This window comes from Gekko japonicus, unplaced genomic scaffold, assembly GCF_001447785.1.
Source record: "Gekko japonicus isolate JY-2015 unplaced genomic scaffold, Gekko_japonicus_V1.1 scaffold1928, whole genome shotgun sequence".
Classification (NCBI taxonomy): domain Eukaryota; kingdom Metazoa; phylum Chordata; class Lepidosauria; order Squamata; family Gekkonidae; genus Gekko; species Gekko japonicus.
In genome coordinates this window covers 308,721-325,970 of record NW_015170339.1, presented here as the reverse complement: position 1 = coordinate 325,970, position 17,250 = coordinate 308,721, and the positions used below count along the sequence as shown (strand labels likewise).

Here is a 17,250-nt window from a genome sequence, read left to right as displayed (position 1 = left end):
TCCATTCAGCCCAGCACTCTGCCTCCAACTTAAGCAGGTGTCCCAGCACTGTATGCAAGCAATATAAAAAGCCATCTTGCACAAAGTCAAGACCACGACTACAGAAATCACCAGGCACTGAGGCCCTTGTCTTTATCAGCCATGTTTCCCAAGATCCTTTAAACAGAGGTGCCGGAGATTGAGTTTAGGACCGCTAGCATGCCACCTATGAACACTGCCACTGAGCGATGGCTACTATTGTCTACATTCAGAGAAACATGGAGCAACAAAGAGCTCAAACCTCTCCAACAAGCCACAGAGTTCTGGCTCCCTGAAGGATACATAGCCATGCCTACCTACACATGACCACCTAAAATGAAAAATTCTTTTGATTAGAGCTTTTACTCACTTTTGGAGCTGATGGGACCAGCAGAGCACCTAAAGTTTAACACTTAATCAGGACTGGATACCATCTCAAGGGTATCAGCGAATACAGAATTTCCAGACCAAACTCTCTTGTGGTAGAGCTGCAATGCCTTTGTAGTCAGACTTGTTTCTACATTTAATATGCAACAGATGCAAACTCATGGTGGTGCTACATTCAGGTCAAGGTTGCAGAAGGGGTGCCAGCTCATCTTGTGAATTCCACAGTACGAGTTCTTCAAAAGGCAGATCTTTCTTATCTCAACTTTAACGAGAGAAACCGCACAACATACCACACAGTGCTTCAATTTCTGTGTTGTTGTTTTTTTTAAAAAAATCTTGTTTATAAACAAAGCCTAAAAACTTTCCAATAGCACTAACATGTTTTGCAATTTTTTAAAAATCCCACAAGAACAAGTCATACATCAACACATATTGTAACAGTACATGGTCTCTAATGGTGCTGCCCCATGTTTTCCTGGGGTGCTCTCCATACATATATTCCTGTCATGGAAAACATGGAGAACGACCCCTGGCAATTTTGCTCTGATGGCGGAATCTGGAACGCTCAGTCTCCCCTGGTGATTAGGTCCTCAATGTAAGCATCCAGTTCATCATCTGTATTGATGTCTATGTCCTGAAAAACCACCAGAGAGAGACAGAGAGGCTTTAAAATGAGATTCCACTCCCATGAACACAAACCAACATAGCAGACTTGCTTTTAGATCAGTTTCCTCTAATGCCCTGGCTTACTGCTGCCTCAACTTCCATTCAGCTGTTTAATCCACACAGCAGCAACCAAGTTGCAGAAGCTGAAGAAGTATTTCCTGGAGAGGAAAAAACCCTCTGTAATTGATGCTCGCAGAAAAGAGGCAGTAAGCTAAGGTCCAGAGAACCACTACACTCTGGAGTCTTTCTTCTTCTTTGGTCCCTTGTCTATAATCATACCGTGTTTTTTAAAAAGTTGAGAACAAGTTGTTTCAAAGATGCATTCTGGGAAATGGGGTCTTGCACATTGTGGAAAAGCTGAGCTCGCATTCAGTGGGGCATGAATGGATGAACCTGGGCTCTATATAAAGGACAGGTACTGAGCACACTGGTGTGCTCACTGCAAAAGGATTAATGCTGCCCGTACCCTTTCCTAAAGTGAGGTCCCCATCCTGGAGGAGAGGTTGGGACATGTCCATTTGGAACAACAAACACTGGGGCAACTGTGCATTCTTCCTTCAGATAAGTAAAAGAGCAGTCATTCCATCAGATGCTGGCTGTCTTCCCCTGCATGTTTTACCCTTCTGAAAGGGCACATGCTGTACCAAAAGCATGTAGTGGAAAATCTCAAAGGACTGATGGATGGACACACACAAACAACCTCTTACTAGGTAAAAAATTATAAAGTACAAAGACTCCCTGTCTAATAAAAAGGAACAAAGATGGCGAAGGCCATCTCCTCACAGGCTATCCGCCCCGAGTTTAATACTGTTGGGAAGCAGGTTTTTGCCCTGCTTCCCCCCAAGATCATGGTGCATTTGGGCGGCTCCTGGGCTTTCCCTGGCTTTTATTTTATCTTTCTCAAACCTGCTTTGCACTGAAGTTTTGGAAAGATTGAGTAAAGCCTGGATGACTGCTCTGTGGGTAGGGAAATTTGGATTTGCTGGGCCACATGGCAGCCATTTTCCGGGCCCCCACAGTGGCTATTCCTCCCTTATCAGGAGGCATTTAATTAAAAAAATGGCACTAGAATATTATATTGATATACTGATGTAACAATAGGTGTAACAACTTGAATTCTCAGTTTTCCTTTTTTTTAAAAAAAGATCAAGTCTCTAGCTGCTTCCCTTCCTGAGATAGAGGAAAGGCATATCTTCTCAATGGAAGAGGCCAGAGATGTATTTAAAAATAAAATAAAAACTCGGAATCCATACAACCCGTTATGCCTGGCCTTATAGTGGTGTATCAATATAACGATATGCTAGTGCTGATTCAGAGTAAAGTACAAGAGCCACGGTGGTTCAGGGGAGGAGTGCGTGGCCACTGCTGGGGGACTGGGGCAGGGAAATCTCCCATGTGGAACTCCTGTTACCTCTGTACTTCATCTGCAGCCACACCAACAACACAGGGTAACCACATGAGCTCCTCCCTGTGTGGAAACCACCTAAAGCTTAGTAAATGAAAATTACACAGAGAGGGAGAGTAATTCACAAGGATCCATTTCCACAGAGAATCCAGATTGGAAAGCAAAGACTACGAAGAACAGCATATGGACTGACTTGACCAGATCCGGAGATGTGAAGGCCGGGGGGCGGACATTCCCAGGAAATCTTTGAGGGAGAAAACCCAATTTTCTGACAGGAACATTGGAAAATTTGGGGTAGCACTAAAAAACTGCCTAAGAAATTCTCTTTTACAATGAGTGAAACACTTCTTAAAGCATGACCCACCCCACACTCCACCAACATGTCAAAAATGTATAGCACGAAAAGTCCTCACACTTCTTCCATTTTCTTCCAGTGGAAAAACTAGGAAATCTGGGGGAGCACTGAGGGGAAGGAAAAAACCTCCCATGACATATTTTCCTTTTTGACTCAGAAAACCCTTGTCTTAAAAAGCATTTCACTTCCAAATGTATAATCTCTCCTTATATATAATAATTGAATAGTGGGTGCCAAAGTTCTAATTCTAAAATGCACTCCCTTAGTGTATGGCTGATGGCACTGCTCCTCAGCATATATCGCCACCAATCAGAAGGCAAAGCCTGGGTCCCGCCCACACCACAACTGCTGCGACAACCTGGTCTTTTGCATATGGAAGCTGATTGGACTTCACTCCATTCCACACCTCAAACTCCCCCCCCCCCAAGGCAGTTGGAATGTCAGTTGCATATGGAACCTGCTGTATTCTGGTGCTGTGCAGGTCCCAGGTTCATGTTTTAAAAGCAGACTAATACTGTTTGCCCAAAGCCAGAGCACTCTCCCAGAGCCTCTTTCTAGATCCCGTTGTATTTATTTCCACAACGGGCCTTATTTCTAGTATGAAAAATATTTCTGTATGGCCTGTAGGCCGTAATAAAGACTGACTGACAGGATATTCTCATTAGGAGATTTTATGGAACACTGAAGAAACCGCTACAATTTTCTTTTCTTTTGGAATGAGTGAAACTAGGTTTTATTCAAAATGTATAGTATGAAAAAATTTATTTAAGAAAATTTTAAGATAATTCCTAAATGACACACATAACATTTTCAAGAACTTTCAAAAAGTTGGCAACAATTCATTTAATGATAATCAAGAGTTCAACACTTTTAATGTTTTAAAGTTTAGATTATCATCTGAAGATGCTGGTGAGCTCACCTATTGTGACTGTATATTTTGTTTACAAAAGAATTTGTTTCCTAGATTTAACTTTTATTTTTTCCCTACCTCTCAGCTATGCAGCAGTTTGCAAGCTCCTCGCATAGTGGGTATACCTGCAGTTTTTCTTACAGAAAATGTAGACGCTTATACTTTTAAATTCCATAAATATGCCACGTAGTACTATTTTACATACTAAGTTACAAATGATGCATTTTATGTTGTTAAATCAGTAAAAGATGCTAGGATTTGATAGGGAAGTATTTTATATTAGGGAAGTATTTTATATTTCAACCCCCCCCCCCCCAAAAAAAAAGTGTCCACTTTTGCAGGAAAAAAGTGGCTTCAAAATTTCCCGTGGCTTCAAAATTTCTGGAAATTTTACACCTCTAGACAGATCTGGCAAGGAGGACCATGAGAACATAAGGCTTTTTATTATTTAAATACACTCAATCAGGAACTTTATGTATAGGCCAATAAACTGAGCATGAGTTGTGTTAAGTTTGCTACTAGACTCCTGTGGGGTTTGTGCCTAGATTCTCTGCTGAGGAGGGACTCTGGATTTTGTCAGAGCAGAAGAAAACAAGTTACAACCAACCCATGCAAGCCCTGGAAACTTGTCTAGCTTCGAGATCTACACTGCAGTTTTCTAGAGATGCAAAGTGGTTAATAGTTTAAGCTCCTGTGGTGGGCCTGACTCAGGGGAACTCCAGCAACAAGAGGCTTTGCTCACCTCTTGCACCTTTTGGAGTAGAGCTACTATGTTAGTCCTCAGCTTCTGGAGCTTTTCCTTTGTCTCTGCGAGCTTCTGTTCCTGAACGTGGAGTTTTTCTTCACAGGCTTTGGCCTGGGCATTAGCCCGGGTCTGGTATGAGTTGCACAAATTCTGCAGACCGATCTCGTACTGCTTGAAATATTCTTTCTATGGAGAAAACAACACGGAGCCATCAATCTAGGAGACTACAAGAAAAGTAGCTTTTGTAGTTTTCCTTACCATGCAAACTTACCATGGACTTCATTGATAGATACAGCCTTGATTCTGGATACAGAATGTGTTAACATAATGTAATTCACATTATATTGCTAATTCTGGCAGGGGAAACCATTGCTCTGGATGATATTAAATGAGATTATTTACTGCCAGTTTTTGTAATGAAAGACTCTTAAGTGAAACATGTTGCCCTCTGCTGGCTAAGAGAAATGTAGAAAGCACAGAAGTTGCTCATATCTCACAGGGGCTGTTCAAGCTCTATCAGTCTTTGGGTGTCTCTACACTGATCTCTACTTTATATTAGTGTAAGATGTGAGGCCCTGAAAGCAGCTAGTCTGTGACATTTTATCCAGAAGGCAGGGGCTGCGAGAGTTAAATATTTGTTGGGAGTAGCAATTGAACAGTCTTTTTTTCTCTGAGGGCTGAGAGTTCCCCACCTGGGATGGTTTGACCTGACTAGGTTTCTCCCGAAAAATTGAGGGTGTTTGATGTGGGAGAGATACTGTGAGGAAGAGCTTGGATGTTTATCCAGATTAACTTTTCCTATTGCTTTCCTGATCTAGGGACCTGAGAAAATCGAAAACTCTAGAAAGTTAAATGGAACCATTCATGAGCTTTGGTGTACTTATTTTTAAGAGAATCAGAGTATGAGACTTTATACTGAGGATACTTGACTCTGCAGAAATAGAACACGTTTCCTATATGATGTCTGGACACATGTGGTGGAACTGCAAAGATGCCCAATCTTATTAGGCTTTAATTACACAAGTTGTAAGGCAGTTTACAGAAATTTAATTAGGCTTTTATGTCTTCCTGGTTTCCCTGTTGCTGCTGTGGCTGCAGTTACAACAGTGACATCAGGAGTTCCACAGGGCAGGTTTCCTCCCAGTATTCCTGGCTCAGTCCTCTTGCAGTGCCCCCCGGCACTGTGTCCCTGGTGCCTTTTCCAGGGTTTTTTAAACTTGTCAACTGCATATAGTCACAATCTATGTATCAGATTAAAGGATTCCCCATTTTTCATTTTTAAAAGTTCCCAGCCCTTTCATTGCAGAGATACTAGCCGCAGACTTACTTTAAAAAAAAAGTGGAAATTCAGAGAAATGGATACACAGTATTTGCTGATTGAAAAACAAACAAAATGCCTAGTGGCAGGGGAATGGCTCCCATGAAGACTGGGAAAATGACTCCCATGTAGGCAGGACCTGGAAACGCCAAACATTCACATCCATCCAGGCTTTGATGCAACCTTTCTCAAAGCTTTTTGGCAAAGCAGGTTTGGGAACGATTGGGGGGGGGGGGAGAAAGCCAGGGGACCCTTGGGAGGTACACAAACGTATCAGGGAAGTGAATGAAAAGAAATGGGGGGGGGGTACCTGGGACAAATAAACTGTGTGGGGAAGTTCTCTGTCATACTACTTTCACTCAAAATCAGTTTAGTTGAACTATCAACTGGACAGCAGACTTCTAATACTTTTAAGAATGTCATTTCCAGGAAAGCAGAATGACAGTTCAGTTTAACCACATTGTACAGATGTGTTGCTATGAGCTACTGATGATGTCTGGTTCAGGTACCAGAATTCTAACACTTTTATTGTTTGTCTCATAAATGGAGATGGACTGACTATAGGCGCATGTCATCCCCTATCCTTTGTGTGTACCGTAGTACTTATAGTTGAAAGTGTTCAGATCCATATTTAGACAATTTATAAACATTAGACGGTGAAGTACAGGGAGGCAGGGAGATGGACCACTGAAGCTACTGACTTCTGAAACAGTCCTACTGAAGGTCAAAGTGATTGCTCTAAGAGAGTGACAATTTGCAGCTCATAAAATTAAAAACTGCTATAGTGCAATGACTAAAATCAAGATCCAGGAAGTTGTGAGTTTGATTCTCAGCTGAGCCATAAACATACCAGTGGGAAAGCCACCAATTCTTCTGAACTCATGGAACTCAGCTCCTTCTTGGGGATAGGGAAATTGGGGGGCAGGAAATACCGCAAACAATTCCTACCGAAAAAGGAGAAGACAACAGATCAAAACTGTGACACAGCTGCAATCATGAGAGTGCCAATAAAGCACAGCATACGTTTACTGAGTACAGAATTCAGCTTCAAGAGAAGTTCACTTTTCACTTTAAAAGAATTCTAGGTTTTACACTGCTAAGGTGTGCCTGAAAGTGGGCAGACAATGTGCTGAAGTTTCAAGACGCTGAACAGGTAGCAGAGTAGCTGGCTGGGGCTTCTGTTTCCTACATAAATTTTTGCCCTTCCCCAGAATTTAAATTATGCAGTTACACGATTTGCATGATTCAAACGTATCAAAGAGAAGTTGGGATTGTCTGCGTGCAGCAATTTAACATTTCAAGCAGGGAGCATACGTAGCCCTAGTTAACATATAATATTTGAAGACTGGATTCTGCCTGCAGCTACCAGTAGCTAGCAAGACAACAAAAATGCTCACCGGAGTGTCTGGGCTAAGAGGTCTACAGTCTCATTGCTGCTGTTGGCAGTGGCAGTGGTGTCTGGCTCAGTTCGTACACACTCTGAGGTAGAAGGTTGGGCTGCAACAACTTCCTCCTGCTGTTGCTGCTGTGTGTCTGGACTTTGGTGATCTGGAGAGGGAGGCTTCATCAACCGCACATCTTCACTATCTCTCTCTACCCTAAAGGGACCAACAGGAATTTCACAGGAAGTCTTTTTTGTACATAAAGATACCAGCCTTTACCATCCCCTAACCTCCCATGTGACACATACCACCATTCTGTGAGATAGCAAGACGTTCAGATGCTGGTGCCAAAGAACATATGATTTGAAACATACCAATGAAATCTCTTGTTGCATGAACTTCTGTTTATTTACAGCTATGTGAACTTTCAACCCCACTCATCAATGTAATTGTGAAAGCATCTCTTTTTGGGCATTACAGTATGTGTATCTAATTCCTACCTTATTCCTCAAGGGATACAGAAGCATTGTTTTATGGTGGACTTAATGCTCAGATTTGATGTGTACTTTGTATTTGAATTCCTTACAGTATTATGTAACTATTCTTCAATCTGGAAGATTATCTGTACAGTTATATGCCAATTCCCTAAATATATGTAGTATAAAAGGGTCTGTTCTGGGATTTCATATGGTTGTGTGGCACTACAACTTTATAACATTCTTGTTAAGTGTTTTTACATATATGCAATAGAAAGGTGTAGCTTTATTCTAAGGTTAATATTGCTGTTAGTACATGAGGGCATTATGTCGGAAGCTATACATATTTTGGTAAACAACTGTATTTTAACTAGAATGTAATATGCTGGGTCTACCAGCTGAATTACTCATAATTGTGGTTTATAGAATATAAATGTAGGGTTAGTAAATATATAGTTAATTATGTTGTCGAAGGCTTTCACAGCCGGAGTTCATTAGTTTCTGTAGATTTTCCGGGATGTGTGGCCGTGGTCTTGGCATTGTAGAACCTGACGTTTCGCCAGTAACTGTGACTGGCATCCTCAGAGGTATAAACACAGAAAGATGGAATACTCTGTGATATTCCAGATTACTATGATGATATAACTTCTCAGTCTAATATTATTATGACTTGTGTCACATTTGTCATATGTGCATGGACAACAAGAGGTTATTGTAATCTTCTACTGTGTGATTTACGGACATGGTCTTCGTTCTTCATTCAATATGAAGAAGAATTCAGAAGGAGGTCAAAACAAATCTGTACTCAGGATCTTGCCATATTAGCCATATATTTCATTGTACATGTTTACATTAATTGTGGATACATGTCACTCTATTGCAAGTAGATCAGGTACTTCATTAGATCCTTCCATGTGGGATTCATACATTCAAGTAACTTTTGTTTCACAATTTCACCCTTTTTAATGTTCTGGAAGGGCAGAGCCAGGACCAACCTTTTGGTTGTCTGGAGGATCTTCCCCCCTTCCCCCCATGCATACACACAGTGAACTCTAGTAGGAGTTTTTTAATGATGAGATGAAGTCAAAGAGAATAGCCGCCTGGTGATCTGACGGTTTGTTCAACATACTTGCCAGTTTACAGATCTCCACTTCTCCAATTGCATTCCCCAAACAGAATAAGTGGTTATCAGACACTGGATGGTATTAACCTTCCAGATTATGGAAGATGATGTCTCCATGGACAGCCCTTGCACCCCTATATGCATAGATGCATGAGCGCGCGCGCACACACACAAAATTACCAGCGGTCTCTTGGGGTGACATCTGTAGGAACGTAGTCAAACTTCACCTTCCAGCGGACAACTTTCTTGCCCACCTCCACAGCTGTAATGCGGCCCGTGTACCATTCCTTGTTCACTCGTACTTCAACATGCTGCCCTTTATCTGAGAGAAATGGAAGAGCAGATGCTGAAAGGCTTGCACTATGCATATGTTTACAGCAGACTGTAGTTTGAGCTACCTCTAAAATCTGGCAAGAGCCAACAAGACACGCTCTTGAAATGGGACTACTGTCACCATAAATTTTTGTTCCTTGAATAGCACTTACTATGCGGGGGGAGGCAAAAGGGAAGATAATTTTTAGGACTTTTAATTATTTGCTTTTACTCAGAACTGCAACCAAAGCAGACCGCATGTCTGATTGAGACACAGCCTTAAACTCAATTTATGTAGTTCTGAACGTTAGTCAGAATCCAATAAAAGCTGCATTCACAGAGCCAACAAATAATTCCTGGTTTGGCCTAAATGTAAACAAGATTTAAGCAGCACCCCTACCACACACATACTTGGCTATCAGAATGATGTCTAACCCATGCACTGTTTCATATCTCCATAAAAATGATATACTTACCTTTCTGCGCTCTTTTCAGTTCTGCTGACTCTTCTTCCCCTGCACTGTCTATGAGCTGAAAACAGAGAAGTTCCAATAGCTTAATAATGCCAAGATCGGCACTGAACTAAACGCTCAGAAATGAGGTTATGGGGTTCAATTCAAAACTGCTGGCATTTTCATTTAGCTTTCAAGCATCATTAATTCTTGTGCATTCTGGACACATAATAGCAAGATACTTCTGGACTGGAATATATATCACAGCAAATAATAATTCATTCGATATGTATCTACTAGGGTTTTTCTACAAAACAGAATTCTTGTTTTCAATGGTTCTGAGATGGGGCAATCTTTGATGGGACTGCATTTCTTCTTGGGTCAGCAGGCAGGGCCACGTGCAGGAAAACACCAAGGAATGGCGCTTCCTTTTATCTTGCAAGAGTAAGCTAGGAAACTGGAAAAGCCCCTAACACTAGAATAAGAATCAAATGTAGGAAACAACGAGGAATTTCACATTACCCTTTTAAACCCGTTTTGAAGCTGTTTTTGATCCGTCATGGAGTAAACCGGTATAGGGCTGCCATTCCACACATGGCTTTCCCCTTCCGGAAAAGAGCTGGATCTGAAGCGGTTTGCCATTTCAGACTGCACTGCTTTTTCCCCACTGTTTTTCGCCCGCACGGGCGATCTCCGGCTTTTCCTTTTTGGGGGGGCGGGGAACGTTCGCTTTATAGCGCTATAGTGCTATAGCACTATAACAAAACACTCCAGGCATTCCAAGGGGGTTGATATACTGCTGTTCCGTTATAGCGCTATAAAGCAAACTTAAAAAAAAAGCCGGAGATCACCCGCGCAGGCGAAAAACGGTGGGAAAAAGCGCATCGGAACCGGGAGAGGAAACTGAAGACTACTTGGAAGCGGTTGACAGGTAAAACGCTTCAGCCCCGTTTCCTAGCGTTTGTGTCTGAAATTACAAATATATTCCGGTAGGGAACCGGTTTTAAAACGGTTCTGTCTGAAATGACAGACCAGAAACCGTTTGGGAACTGTTCCTCTTCCGGATTATATCATCTGTCTGAAATTCCTCAACAACTCTTAAACAGTAGCATTTAAAAGGAAAACTTGAGGAAGCTAGGACACGTCCTTAGACCTGAACTGTCTACGCCTATGACAGAGGGAGGTATTGGGGGTTTCCCCCAAAAAATTCCAGTTGACATTCCTCCATATTACTTGAGAATAATTACATTACACTACTTTGGAACTATTAAGAGTTGGAATTCATAGGTAATGAGAAATTCCCTTTCTCCAGTAGCAGAAAAGAGCAAGAGTAGCACCTTAAGGACTTACAAAATTTGTGTCACTGACACCCAGAAGCTCCTACCCTGCTGCAAATTTTGTTAGTCTTTAAGGTACTACTGGACTCTTGCTCTTCTCTTACTGCTACAGACAGACTAACACAGCCACGCATCTCTATCCCATTCTCCAGTGGTTCTGGGAGGGGCAGTCTCTGACTGATGGGATGCAGAAAAGTTGCAGGGTAGGGTAAAAGTTACTACACACAGTGCTCTCTAGAGGAGCAGTCTTCCAAATCCTGCATCTACTGAATGAGTCAAATGTAGCCTTGGGAGTGCCTTTGTTTTTCAGGAGAAGCTAAAAGCCCTTTTGACACCCAGCATGTGGGGCTCCTTTTCCCTTGGGTAAGGAGGATTGTGCACTACAATGGTAAACACAATTGTCTCTGAGCACTGGAAAATATAAATAAATTTTGGAATGAGGAAGGGGTCTGTTGAGAACCACTCTGCCCCAGACAGAGCCTTATGCTTCAATGCGCTCCAGACTAAAGTGATCCTCATCACAGTTTTGATGGCCAGCCCTTGAAAGTTAGAAACGGCCAAAGATTCTTCTCAGCACAGGTACCAAATTAAAGCCTGAAGCAGGGAACCCCACGTACAGTAAGAGACGGCTATGATGTTGCTCTCAGGTGCTTGGCTGAGAGTATGAGAGACAGCCACAACCTACTACATAAATGTGCTACTGGACAAGTCCCCTGTTATTGTTTGATTTGAGGACACTTTATGAAGGTGCCTGTAACTACTGAATCAGATGAAGAACTCTGGATATTCTTCTCCATCTCCTGCACCTTGGTGCCTTCCTCACAGCTGGACGACAGAGGGGACAAAGTGAAGCTGACTAGTTGTTGAAACCGGCTTGGGAGGGGGAAGTTCAGGATGTTCTCTGATACAGCTAAGGCTTTACTTTCCTGTTGTCTTTAATAAGCATACTGGAGCCTCCTACCCTGAATCATCTATGTGCTCTTCCAACTTACTGGGACTCCCCCAACTGCTGGGGGCCCTGGTGCATCTGTCCCCTGTGCCATGGGCTTCTTTCCCAACACTCTTGTATGGCCATGGTGGGGCCACCCCTGTTGCAAGAACAAGGGGGACAGAACGTTTTTTTCACTTCCTGCTCCAATGCAATGGGGAGACACAGCCTGGGTGAAGCTCTGTCTTCATGTCTTAGCTCAGTTTCCTGCATTTGGCACAGGAAGAACATAATGATTTGCATAATTAGTAAGACAGCATTGGACCTGGCTGATCACTGATTTTGGATCGGTCTAACCACATTTTTCATTGACCATGCTTGCCTCAAATTTAGTTAACTGTGAGGAAAATCTCTGAATAGAAGGGAACACTGACAGAACGAAGGGCAACTGCCTCCAATTTTGAACAGCAAATTGGAGTTACGAGGAGTCAGAGTACTCTCCTCGTTGCTCACTCACTTCTACCACAACCTCGTTGGAATCTTTCTCTTCTTTGACTGTCACAGGTTTGCCCGGTTTCCTTTTGTTTTGTTTTTGTCCCACCTCCTCCTCTGATTCATCGTCAATCGTGCTGATGCTTCTCTTCCGGGAACTGGAAGGCTGCAGAGATGAGGAAAACAACAGATGATCTTCCAACAACAAGAAAACATTATGCAACAATTTGCAAAACAGAGGTGTGCAGAAGTGTAGGTGTGAAGAAGCAGCCTGCTAAGAATGACAGGATTCAAATTATTTTCCAAACCTCCCATGTGAAATGCAATCTCTTAATTTCTTTTAACGTTAACATCACCTTTTGTTCTTTGTGTCTGACAAGAAGTAGCGCATCTAGTATATTCCATACGGCTGCCTAGTTTAAATCCCTTGGTATACAAACACTGCTGTTTTCTTAAGGCATCAGACAGAATCAAAAAGCACTACTGTGCTCTGTAACTCACTACTGGGTTCCATCATGGGTCAACTACAGTAGAACAAAAAGGAAAAAATGCCAGGCGATAGCTGACTGATTTATTATTGTACAAAGACCCTACACATTTAGCTGTGCAGGCTTTGTCAGGGGGAATCAGTTCTTAAGAACTTAATTGCTGTGGACAGTTCCAGCACTAGGTGAATACTCTGATTCCCCCTGATGAAGCCCACATGGCGAAATGCGTAGGGACCTTGTGCAATAATAAATCAGTCAACTATCACCTGGCATTGTTTCCTTTTTGTTCTGTTGGCACACTACTGTGTGCAGCCCATTTTTTCCTTCTATTACAGTAGCACAGTGCACACAATCTCTCTACTCTTGAGCAAAATGTTACACTACAAAAATTGATACCGGGTAAGTTGATGGAATCCAATATCAAAGACAGAATTAGTAGTCACATTGATGAACAAAAGCTATTGAGGAAGAATCAGCATAGATTCTGCAAGGGACGAACTTGTCCCACTAACCTTTTAGAGTTCTTTGAGGGGGTGAACAAACATGTGGACAAGGGTGACCCAGTAGATGTTGTTTACCTAGACTTCCAGAAAGCTTTTGATAAAGTTCCTCATCAAAGGCTCCTAAGTAAACCCAGCAGTCATGGGATAAGAGGACAAGTCCTCTTGTGGATTAGAAACTGCTTAATTAACAGGAAACAGAGAGTGAGTATAAATGGGCAGTTTTCTCAATGTTCATTAATGATTTGGAGTTGGGAGTAAGCAGTAAAGTGGCTAAGTTTGTGGATGAAATTAAGTTGTTCAGGGCAGTCAGAACCAGGGAGGGCTGTGAAGCGCTCCAGAGGGTCAAGGCTGGGAGGTCCCCAGAGGGTCAAGGCTGGGAGTGGGTGTCAACGTGGCAAATGAGGTTCAACATGGGCCAGTGCAGAGTAATGCACACTGGAGGCAAAAATACTAACTATAAATATAGATTGATGGGGGTCTGAACTGGTGGTAACTGACTACAAGAGAGATCTTGGAGTTGTGGTAGATAGCTCACTGAAGATGTTGAGTCAGTGTGTGACTGCAATAAAAAAGGCAAGTGCTAAGCTAGGGATTAGTAGGAAGGGGATTGAAAACAAAGCAGCCAGTATCATAATGCCCCTGTATAAATCTATGGCATGGCCTCATTTGGAACACTGTGGAAGAGGATGTCGGGGGGCGATTTCATCGATGGCTTCAGTGAAACGGGAGTTCTAGTCCCCTATCAGCTCATTCGATGAATCACCAGGGGGCACTGGATCCCACAGAGCATTCTGAAATCCAGATGGGTCCATTAGTCTCTGGGGGTGAGCATAAATCTGCTCAAGCAGGGATGCTCAGCTGAGCCTTCAAGACAAAATGATCTGACTACAGTACCATGTTAGCAGCTACCAGATCAATATCAATCCCTATACCAAAGATTAAATCCACCGTGTGGCCTGCATGATGTGAGGGACCTGGTACAACCTGGGAGAGTCCCAGTGCTGCCATGGAAGACACCAGGTCCATTGCCTGTGAGGAGATGGCAGCACCAGCATGGACGGTGAAGTCCCCAAGAACTATCATTCTGGGGACCTCCAAGGCCCAGCTTGCTACAGACTCCAGCAGGTGCGGCAGGCTCTCTGCTGGTGCGCTAGGTGAACGGTACACCAGACAGACTGTCAAACTCTCTTCAGTGTCCCAGACGAAACCAACACACATTCAGTGCCGGAAATTTTTGGGACGGGGTGTGTATTGGGACGGGGTGTGTATTGAAGGAGAAAGCCTCTTGAATGAGCAATGCTACCTTTGTCCAGGACTGGTGAAGGATTGAGAAACCTGGGGAAGCAAGTTGCTTCAGGGCAACTGTTTTGCCCTCCTTGACCCAGGTCGTGGTCATGCTCACCAGGTCCACTGCTTGCTCTGCAAAATAACTCTGCAGGTTTGTGATCTTATTGTTAATGGACTTGGCGCTGCACAACACCAGTTGTGGAATTAATATGTGGAATTCACTGCCACAGGAAGTGGTGGCGGCTACAGGCGTAGACAGCTTCAAGAGGGGATTGGATAAACATATGGAGCAGAGGTCCATCAGTGGCTATTAGCCACAAGGTGTAGATGGAAAACTATATCTAGGGCAGTGATGTTCTGTATTCTTGGTGCCTGGAGGGCAACAGTAGGAGAACTTCTGGATTTCTGGCCCTGCTGATGGACCTCCTGATGGCACATGGTATTTTTGGCCACAGTGTGACAGAGTGTTGGACTGAATGGGCCACTAGCCTGATCCAACATGGCTTCTCTTATGTAGTTAAGCAATCTGTGGGGGAGACTAGACAGGCTCCATAGAAGGTTGTTACCATGCGTTTTTCTTACTTGCGTCATGACATCATCCTGCTTTCCTTTCCCTGCCCCCATCGGCAGCAACTAACGATGTGAAGCTGGGCACGGAAGTGGAAAATGTGATGACACCACCCAGTAACGGTGCCTAAAAATGACAGTGCCTAGATGTGCTCCGTGGCGATCCCATGTTAAACTTAACAACTAGTTCTGCTTTTTATCATTTGGACCCAAGACGAGACTTTATACCACTGGGATTATTGCATCTAGAGCAGTTTCCTTCATTACACTTTAGTTTTAGAAAGCAATGAAAATAATCTTCCTGGGGCCTTGTATAAATCTAGGCCCATATAACAAGTTTACAAACCAAGTTGAATAATGTGAAGAGCATTCAGATACATTTTAGAAAGCAGGAGCAAAACACTCCCGTCCTGCCTCATTTAGAAATAAGGCACTCACCTGGGGATGCTTGACCACATGGGGTTTCTTTGGTGGCAGAAGCAGCTTTGAGTGTTTTGGGCTGGGAGGTGTGAGCTGGCTCTTGCAGTTCTGAAGCAGCACTGGGGGTGTCCTCCCTACTGCCACAGGTTTGGGTGGTGGCCTTACAAGGGTGCACGTAGATTTCCTCTGAGCCACAGCATGAGGCTGAGTTCTGGAAATGTTGGATTCTTCGCTGGATGCTGCACTCTGTGACCTGGAGTCGCTAATGGCTGGTCGAGCTGGGGGCCCCTTTTTCTTTTGGGCGATGGACCTGGAAAGTTGAGCTGGGGGCCTACTGGGAGCATTTTTAATCACATCAGGTAGAGGAGGAGAACGTGGTCGCTGGGGCCTGCTCAGCTGGTCTGAATTCTGCAAAGAGGAGGACAGGAGGAAAACATTCATCACAGGCTCCTAAGGCAGAAAGCAGGTGCTTCCAAGGAAAGGATAACACTTACCTCTAGCACTGGTCTTGTGGTGACTTCCAAGGGTAGTTTCTTCAAGTCAGCTTGGGAACGTACTGGTGTAGTTTTCTGCAGCAGAACAATCATATCATTTTATGAGCAACCACCATTCACCAGACACTCACTACCCTGACCCTGGGGAGAAGTTTAGTAAAAACCAATTGGGATTAAAAGTCCCCAATTAAGATTGCTACAGATGAAAGGAGCTGATTCACACATGCATGAATACTACTTGATGACAGCTAATATAGGAACTGACACCACTGAGGGAAAAAAAATCATTTGAAGAGATATGGGTCTGTTTGCAGGGTTTGGTTGTTGTTTTTTAACCAGTGATGGCTAATTTAGATACTTGATATTGCAATCAGCAGGTCATGTATACTGCATGTGTGAACCAGCCCTCAGTACCTTCAAGAAGACTCCATGGAAGCTGAAGTGTGAATAGATCCGATGGAAGTTCTGATGTGGTGGTGGTGGATTCTTGGTGGTTCACTTACATATACGTGCCTTCATTTGATGCTTTACTGCTGTCACAGAAGCTAGCACGGCAGCCATGTGCCAAAATGATACCAGAGCTGTTCTTTTTTCCTGATTCGTGCTTTTTGTGGGTCTTGTAGACTTGGGACAGTGATGCTGTCAATTTACTATCCTAGAGACTGCAGACAGGACCCCTTCCCCTACCCGACCACCAATGCAAACCAATGGAGGAATTAAAAAAAACCCCACAGCCTGAAACCATCTTTTTTGTGAGGTGATTGCCCATTACTAAAAACAAAGACAGCACATATTTGAAACCAACCATGGAAGTTCGAGCTCTGGCAGGCCACTGGGTTGTGAACCTCATCACGACGAAGAGACTAAGTTTGATTAAAACTTTTTTTTTTAAAAAAAACTTCCTTCCAAATTAGAGTATGCACAGGAGAGTTAAGAGTGGATGCTATTCTAATGTATACTAACAGGAGGTTTACTGGGGAATGGGAAAGCAGATGACCTGCCCCACTTCTAAGAATGTTTGAAAACCCCCCACACAAAGGCCCAGACATGCCTGTAAGGCCTCTAGCCTCTCTTGTTGCTGGCGAATTTTCTCTGTCAGTTCTTTCTGCTTGTCTTCCTGTGATTTCTCCTTCTTCAAGATGCTCAGAGGCAACTTCTTCTGCTGTTCAGGAGCATCACACCTAT

The 17,250-nt window shown here is 43.3% G+C and overlaps 1 protein-coding gene across 1 annotated transcript in view; it reads right to left on the bottom strand.

Moving 5' to 3' along the window:
- Nucleotides 1-573: 573 nt before the first annotated feature.
- The window catches only part of MORC2 (MORC family CW-type zinc finger 2), a 60,881-nt gene continuing 44,204 nt past the window's right edge, over nucleotides 574-17,250 (bottom strand). The window contains exons 17-26 of the mRNA XM_015418168.1: nucleotides 17,117-17,246; nucleotides 16,066-16,140; nucleotides 15,590-15,979; nucleotides 12,344-12,472; nucleotides 9,574-9,628; nucleotides 8,966-9,107; nucleotides 7,202-7,402; nucleotides 6,655-6,748; nucleotides 4,484-4,672; nucleotides 574-1,039 (exon numbers count right to left, since the gene is read on the bottom strand). Of these exons, the coding sequence (XP_015273654.1) occupies nucleotides 971-1,039; nucleotides 4,484-4,672; nucleotides 6,655-6,748; nucleotides 7,202-7,402; nucleotides 8,966-9,107; nucleotides 9,574-9,628; nucleotides 12,344-12,472; nucleotides 15,590-15,979; nucleotides 16,066-16,140; nucleotides 17,117-17,246 (1,474 nt within the window). The 3' untranslated portion in view covers nucleotides 574-970. The remainder of the gene's footprint in view (nucleotides 1,040-4,483; nucleotides 4,673-6,654; nucleotides 6,749-7,201; nucleotides 7,403-8,965; nucleotides 9,108-9,573; nucleotides 9,629-12,343; nucleotides 12,473-15,589; nucleotides 15,980-16,065; nucleotides 16,141-17,116; nucleotides 17,247-17,250) is intronic.